We start from the raw sequence: 8525 nt of genomic DNA, 5'->3' as shown, positions 1-8525 counted from the left end.
ATCACCACCACCACCATCACCCCCATCACCATCACCACCAACATCACCACCACCACCTCCACCCCCACCATCACCCCCACCACCACCACCAAGACCACACCCACCATCACCACCACCATCACCACCCCAAACATCACCATCACCACCACCCCACCCCCACCCCAACCATTACCCCCACTACAACCAGCATTACCACCACCAAGACTACCCCCACCATCACCACCCAAAACATCACCACCTCCCCCACCCCCACCACCACCTCCACCCCCACCAGCACCAAGGCCGACCCTACTCTACCACCACCACCATCACCCCCATCCCAATCACCAGAAGCATCACCACCCCCACCATCAACACCCCCCACCCCCAACTTCCCTGGAAGGGGGAGGGCGGGGGGGGGGGGGCACTATCCTGAGAGAGCATGCGGTTTACAAGGCAGCCATATTTGAAATTCGGGGGATTCGCTTTACGGAAGGACGGGGGTCGTGGGAGGGGGTGCGCAGGGTATAGAGATCAGAGGAGGTGTCAGCTGCTGACTGTGCACCCCTTACCCCCATCTACACCCCCCCCCCCCCCCCGCCCCCAGCCCCCCCCCCCCCCAGCTCCTCTTCCCTCACTCCCAGGAACCCAACACCAGCCCGGGGCTGAAGGGCCCGCTCCAGGGAATGGCAGGAATCCTCTCACACATTCGCTCACCGCTTCGCACGTTCTCACCGCAACGGGACGCAAACCGCGGACGCCGCCGCCGCCGCCGCCACCGCCGCCGGGCCGGGCCGGGCCGGGCCGGGCCGGGCCGAGGGATGGGGACCGCCGCCCCTGTCCCGACCGCTGCGGCGTGTCGCTCTGTGTGCGTGTGTGTTTGTAGGAGCCGACGGTCGCCTGCACTTCAGGAGTATCGATGAGCAGGAGGGCGGAGGTATTATTTTGGTGGTTGAGAGACGAGAGGAGGCTGTGCTGGTGGGGGTGCTTGGGGGCGGGGGGGCGGGTGGTGCTGTTGGTGGTGGTGGTGGTGAAGGTGGTGGTTGTGATGGTGTTGGTGGTCGGGGGGGGGGGGGGGGGGGGTCCGGGCTTGACGCTGGCGCAGGACGGCCAGGGTGAGTCATCGTAGGGTGGACCCTTTTCCCTGCCAGCACCCTAGGGGATGATATTTGTTGGTTGCGTTGGTCTTTGCAGGGCTGAATGTGTCTGTGGCCACGAGGAGCAGTGATCAAAGGCTCTGGCTCTGGCAGGCCGTCTGTCCTTTCTGTCCTGGTCTTCAATATCAAATGATATTCTACCAGCAGGACCTGTTACTCATTACATAAGACGTCAGAGCGGCCTCTCTGTTAACCAGGGTTTGTTGTTTTTGTTAACAACAATTCTTAACACCCTGAAATAAAATAGAAAGATACCGACCTCAAATGCCTTTTCTTGTTTTGAATGGTCTTTAAATTGCTCTGTTCTTTTGCAGTTATAACACTTGAATTTCTTTTCCGGGTTTGTTTTGATGTCTTAAACGTCTAATCTTCTTTTCCATATAAGAACCCTAGATGTAGTATTTATTTCAAAAATGATTTGGCATCTTCTTTGTATTCCACTAGCAATTACTAAATATATTTGTCCAAATGTAAAATAAACTAGAACAATAAACTCTACTTAGGTCCATAAAGTTCCAAACGAACCTCCGTGTTTCTTTAAATTCCTGCATGCAAACATCGCCCTCTGCTGGAGAAAAGCTGTAACAACAACCAACGGCGCTCTAGAGAATATTCATTCACTGCATTGCAGCACATCACTAAGGCCATGCGGTTTGACATGCACTCTTTCAAAAACCGCCCAGGAAGTCATTTACTACAACGTTCCTGCGTGGCATTCAACAGGGAACAGTGTACTTTTGTTGATTGCAACACAATTATAGCCTTGTGTTGACAGATGACTAAATTTACAAAAATTACAAAAAAAAATGATTTCAAGAAATAAAACTCATGTCATCATCTGCATTGCAGGTATAGCGTCTCAATCTTAAAGATCTAAAGAATCTCACATGAATCACATAATTTATTCTCTAATGGACTAAGCAGTTCCACTGTTTCCACCCGTCGGGTGCAGGAAAACGATTCAGAAACACAAGCAGTAGTACTACACACGTCCTTACCTGGGACGAGGTGAGCCCGGGGAAGGCCATGGCCCGTACAATAGAACACGTTGTGATCTAGAGGAACAAAGAGAGGAACAGGGTAGAGTAACAGTAGACGATCAGCTATCTGGTGCCCTTTAGAGTCCCCTCACACGGCCTCTAATGAGAATGACCGGCCTCCACCTCCAGCCCCCCCCACCCCACCCCCCACCACCACGGCCCTCAGAAAACAACGCCACTCGCCTGCCACTATTTTAATTGGTGTCAGAGTTTACGACCGTGTGCCCTGGGCGCCGCCGCGGGCCCTTTGATGCTGTTTATACCCCCTGCAGTTTGTCAACACATATAATCACACTGCACGCTGACCTCTGAACCCCGGGGGGGGGGGCCCTGATAGTGTGGGTGGGTAACCCCGTGGTTTGCCCGTGAACTCGACATGCATGGTCTCTGTGCTGCTCTTAATGACACAGCGAGAGTGGAGGGGCTGCTTGAGACTTTAGAGCTCCGCTTGGGTGCAGTGGATTGATGCCACTGCACCATTGGTTAAATTCAATCTGTTGCCTCAGGAGCCAATAGAATGATGAGGGGAGTGATGAGGGCAGGACATGTGTTATGTAAGGTATTCTACTGTTTGGTTTGATCCTTAATGTCCATCACCTACAGATACATAGAGCCTCATCCCTATTGACCTGCTCCTGATCGCCTCTATCTATATCTCAAGTCTCCTGGGATACAAGCTTTTAGAATTTATACATCATATCACCTTTGGTCCAATGGTAAACAGCACAGCAGAGGACAGTTCTAAACGGTATTGATAAGACTAAAAGGGCATTTGAGATGGATAACAATAGCAGACCATACTCTCACATGGTTGTTGGTTGGGTTGAACCAGGAGCAGCCCACCCCGCCTCCCTCAGGGTGCCCTCATCAGGCTGGGGGGGGGGGGGGGGGGGGACAGCTAGCATGTTGTGTGTCTGCCATGTGTGCAGGAGGCGGGGCCGTGAGAAGGCCGGGAGGAGGAGTGAGCGCTGTGGTGTCGCTGATTGAGAGGACCCGTCTGCCCACTCCTCTGCCCGCTGGTCTGAGGCCGGTGCGGCCGGTGTGGCTGCTGTCCAGGGGCCAGCGGCGTCCTGCCTCGTTTCTCATGTCGGAACAACAACAACACCACGCTGACATAACTGCAACGACCGGATATCCGAGGAACGTGACCAACTTAACTCACGGTGATGGATCGCTCTGCTTTAGACAGGAGAGGTTTTAGTTTGGTTTTTATTTACACGTGGAAGAGCACGGATTAGAAGTGGTACTGAGTCTATCGGTGTGGAGAGGAACTGTTGTGAACAGAACCAAAACGGACTAGTTTCAGTCCAACTCGGACAATGAGTACAGAGTGCATCTTAACCAGCGACTCATCACAGTCCACACGCATCTTATCAAACACAAACACAGAGCTGGTAAAACGTTGAGGTTCTGTCCTGTAATATATCAGAACATTTCACTGTTGTAACATGTTACAACATTCGTCCAAAGTGCACCGGATCCTTATTTTAGATTTGAATGGTATCACTGAGATCAACAACCATTAGGCCTCATCAGAGCATGCTCACACGTTTATTTTCATCCCTAAGAAAGTACAATGTAAATAAACACACAATCATAGGCTCCGCCCACGGAACATCCTTATAAGGCCAACAGCAATGAGAGCGAGAGAGAGAGAGAGACCCACACAAACACATACATAACGATGGCTGCTCTCATTAGTGGTTGAGGGGGAAACTGCTCCCCTGACCACTTCCAGAAGAACTGGTTCAAGAGCCCGCTGATGACCTCACAACTGTCACTGCTGGCTCGTCAATCTCCCTGGACGACCAACACCTGATACCAAAATAGTGGTCTTGGCAGCGGAGGATGGAGAGCTGGCATTTACGACCAGTCTATTTACCGGCCGGGATCTGATCTGAGAGCAGGAAGTATACACCCGCAATCTCTCAACACCGGCCGGTGTGGGAGGTTTGATTGTGCATTAAATGACGGTCACACAGGAATCATTCTTGTAGAATAAGGGACGTAATGCCACCAATGCAATGCAAATTTGTCTTGTGTTCCAGCTATGGACAGCCTTACTGACTTTATATGGTGTACACCTGCTGATTTGGATCAATACTTGGGTAACAGCAAAAGCCATACGTGACATTGAATTAATGTATTTATTTATTTCCCTAAGGTAGACCTACATCATGACCCAGGCGGACATGGAGGTGCGCTATTCTGGGCTCTGATTACCCAACAGTTAGAGTTACAGCAGAGCTCTCTCGGGATGCACAGTAAATACTTATCGGGTCATGTGACTTTGTTTATAAAAAACACATGATGGAAGTGGCGGTACAGCGTTGGCGCTTCCTGCAACATATATACAATTCCACACTATTTTGGTGGCAGGTCAACAACATCAGTGCAGAGTACATTTTGCCCGCACTATTAGTCGAGTTGAGGCCAGACGCGAACGTACGCCTGCAGCTTTCCTCACACCGCAGTCCTCTTATAGTCCAGAGGAACACGACGTAAACACTCGGAATTAGCGAAAGTAAAGCACACCAACGACGTGACGCGTCTCGCCTGTGTGTGTGTGTGTGTGTGTGTGTGTGTGTGTGTGTGTGTGTGTGTGTGTGTGTGTGTGTGTGTGTCCGTTAGTGTGTGTGTGTGTGTGTGTGTGTGTGTGTGTGTGTGTGTGTGTGTGTGTGTGTGTGTGTGTGTGTGTGTGTGTGTGTGTGTGCGTGTGTGATATTTTGGTCCGGCCTGTAGGCGGTGCTGTAGGAGTGGAGGAATGCCCGACCGCAGGTGGCCTTTGGCCCGGGTGTCTGGCCCCACGGCCCTTGAGGACCGTCTCATCCCCCGTCGGTCCGGGTCCAGTGTGCGACAGCCCGCAGCCCGCAGCCTCCCACTCAGGGAGATGATGAGTCTGGAGTCGCTTTTAAAAGATGTTCTTCCTGAAGCGCAGTGAGGAGATCGTGAGGAGACCTATGATTGCTTCCGGCCGGCGAGTGGGCGTGTGGGCGGACCGAGCCGGACCATCATAGTCATTACGGGCCGGCCTTCATCCGCCCTGCCCGGTCCGAAGCGGACCCTGGTCTGTGGGTCCCCTGAGCGGCCCGGTGCTGCCCCCTGGTGGGTCCCGGCGGTCAGGACCCACCAGGGGGCAGCACATACAGTCGCTTACCACTCATAAATTATTATTCAATCGGCAAATTGGGGCCAGTCTCTACAATTCAAGAGTTTTCTGACCATGTATATATAATAGTAAAATAATATAATATATAGTGTAATAGTAACTAGGCCTAAAATAAGTATGACTGGTTAGCCCGTTAGCCCCCGGGACTTCATCCTGTGGTCCAAATCAGCAGATTCGGTACGATTACATGAAAGCCGTTTGTATAATAAACGCATACAATTATTATATTTGAATTGTGTTGTCATTTATATTATAATGTATTGCATGTATGAGTTAAAAATAATGTAAAATCTATCATTTCTTTGTTTATATAATGTAACGAATCGGCAGCCCCTGTCGTCAGATTGTCAACAAGACGCGGAGTTCGGGCGGGCGGCTGGCTTGAAAACAGAAGGCGACGTTACAGTTAGAAAACCTCACTAAACTTACCAGTTTGCCTCGCTAAACGGGGTTTTATCGATTTAGACTAAATATGTTACCCTGTAGCTGGCCTTACATTAACTAACGTTAACACATTGACGGGATATGTGCTGTCTAAGAAGCTAAACGTGTCGCTAAAGAATCCACGTTAGACAGTGAAGCTCGTCGGTGTTGCAAACTATGGATCGGCCTGCGAGGTAAACCAATAACGATGTATCTGGAATCTCATACATGTAATATTAAAGGGTTATTCACTGATGTTATGCTCTTTCTCACTCGTCAACAGGAGGTCGAAGGTTATCAACTACTGCGACCTGGATGATGGTAAATTAACGTGTGTGTGTGTGTGTGTGTGTGTGTGTGTGTGTGTGTGTGTGTGTGTGTGTGTGTGTGTGTGTGTGTGTGTGTGTGTGTGTGTGTGCGTGTGTTAGACTCACCTCATGTGTCTGGTCTCTCAGATGAGGACTTTGCGAGTTCAAAGCCGCCGTCCAGCAAGAAACCCAGAGAGGAAATTAAACCGGACCGCAAGAAACCCTCGAGCAAGACCTCCAGTCAGGATTCACACCCACAACCCTCAGCCAACCACAGTAACAGGTAGGAAGGATGGAAATGCACCAATATTGTTGTTCTGTTGAAGCCCCCCCCCCAGGTCATCACTGATCAGCTACATGGATAGCTTTGGTCACCATGAAGAAGTTTATCACTGGTGATGTGGATCATTTATGTGGAAATGTCAACATTTATTGAACTTACCGAAACACAAAACTAGATGTTATCTAATTCAGCATCGATAAATACATAATTCTGTTCTACAATCAGGACTACTGGTTAGTGATTGGCTGAGAGGATGCTGTCGTCGTTATTATTGGGCTCTGACCCAACTTGCCCCTGGGGTCAGTGTGATGTCCTCTCGTCTCCGTCTGTATCTCCAACAGGAAGCCGCCGGACCAGAAGCTGTATGAGCGAGACCTGGAGGCAGCGCTCACCCTGTCTCTGCTCCACGGTACCAAAGACTGCCACGTGGACCTGTCCCCCACCACGAGTCTGACCCCCACCCTCCACACAGAGCAGTACCCCGCCACGGGTCTGTCCCCCACCGCGGACCTGTCCCCCACCACAGGTGTGTTGTCTGTGGTTTGCCAGCGTGTGCTGGGTTGGAATGAAACATAAACACATAAAGACAGAGTAGCGTGTTGTGATGCTAGGAGAGAGGACCCGGGTTCACGTCCTGTGGTGGTGACCTCGGGTCCAAGATACTAAAGATCTTTGCTGGGAGCCAGCCTTCCCTCAGAGCCAGCCTTCCCTCAGATTAAGCCTTCCCTCAGAGCCAGCCTTCCCTCAGATTAAGCCATCCCTCTATCTATCACAAATGCATACGTTAAGGACCACAAGGACCACATATCTACGTCACGTAAATCGAGCAATATTGGGACGGACCTATGGTAGTTATAAACATCGTCACCGACCTGAAGTTGTTAACCTTTTACCTTTTTTTATAACTGTCTTTTCCTTCAGAAGTTGAGGAACGACGACGAGAGGAAAGAGAAGATCCTTCCCTTCTGCTGTTTTCTAACTGCAGTGTGAACGGGAACCTGCTGGGTAATCAGACTTTATGTAGACCGCATCCTACGCCCGCACCCAGCAGGCCACAGAACCTGGGCTGTTACAGAGAACTGTCTCCATGTTGTCGTGTTATAACCGTCTCCATGTTGTTGTGTTATAACCGTCTCCTTGTTGTTGTGTTATAACCGTCTCCTTGTTGTTGTGCGTTATAACCATCTTCTTGTTGTTCTTGTGTAATAACTGTCACAATGTCATTGTGTGTTATACCCTTGAAGGTTTGGACAACATCCACGCAGAGCGAGGGTCTTCCAAGGTCAAGTCCTCCCCCAGGACCGGTGAGCCCCCACGGAATCAGCACCCAGACCAGGACTCGGACCAGGACTACAAGCCCAGACTCACACCAGGTGGCCCCCCGTCTACCTGTCAGCGCTCTGTTTTTCGGTGTTGTTTTAATCTACATCAAAGTATTTTTGATTCTATTTTTCACAAATGGGTTTTCAGAGTCAGAAAGTGAGGACAACTCGAGCGGAGTGGCAGAGAGCGAAGATGAGGAATTCACCGTGAGGAAGGTCAGCAAGAAGAGCAAGAAGGAGACCAAGAAGACGGAGAAGAAGAGGAAGACTCCTCCTCCTCCTCCCCCGACCTCTAAGAGGGACAAGCCGACCTCCAAATCGGCTAAAGCCAAACCACCAGCAGCAGGCATGCTACTATCTAGGGATTTATTCACTCACTGAAGTGTGTTTGTCGGTCATTAAAGAGCAGGTAGGGGTTCATTCTAACTGTCTAAATGTTCCGACAGCTTCCACGCCAGTCAGGGCCGCAGCCTCCACGCCCCTCAGGACCCCTCCATCGGCCAATCAGGCGTCAGGGCCCAGGAGACCTCCGCCCCCCTCTGCCACCTCTCCTCCCTGTGTGCCTGCGGCCAGCCCAGCAGGGGGCGGCAGAGTCAAGTGGAATCCTCCAGGTAAGATGACTACGCACAGAGCATTGACCTTTGATCCTGATGGGAGAGGCCGAGGCCGAGGCCATAAACTAACACTAAACACTAGAACGTTACTTTACATTTCAAAGAGTCGTTTTTATTCAAGGGTTTATGTTATGATCTATGCGGGTTACAAAATAATACATATAAATGTATTAAATATACATAATATATAATATAATTTAATAGGATATGAAACCCACTTATTGAAATTG

The 8525-nt window shown here is 50.5% G+C and overlaps 1 protein-coding gene across 1 annotated transcript; it reads left to right on the top strand.

Moving 5' to 3' along the window:
• Nucleotides 1-5722: 5722 nt before the first annotated feature.
• Nucleotides 5723-8292, top strand: LOC311376622 (uncharacterized protein; the record flags this gene model as incomplete). Its single annotated transcript, XM_084491143.1, has 8 exons — nucleotides 5723-5962; nucleotides 6052-6089; nucleotides 6224-6359; nucleotides 6701-6885; nucleotides 7281-7364; nucleotides 7604-7732; nucleotides 7830-8027; nucleotides 8128-8292. Coding segments are annotated over exons 1-8 (952 nt in total), but the record flags the coding sequence as incomplete, so codon positions are not given.
• Between the last annotated feature and the right edge of the window lie 233 nt (nucleotides 8293-8525).

This window comes from Micromesistius poutassou, assembly GCF_964030765.1.
Source record: "Micromesistius poutassou genome assembly, contig: SCAFFOLD_5452, whole genome shotgun sequence".
In the NCBI taxonomy this organism is placed as follows: Eukaryota; Metazoa; Chordata; class Actinopteri; order Gadiformes; family Gadidae; genus Micromesistius; species Micromesistius poutassou.
Note: the sequence above shows the minus strand (reverse complement) of the source record. Positions and strands in the feature narration are given on the sequence as shown.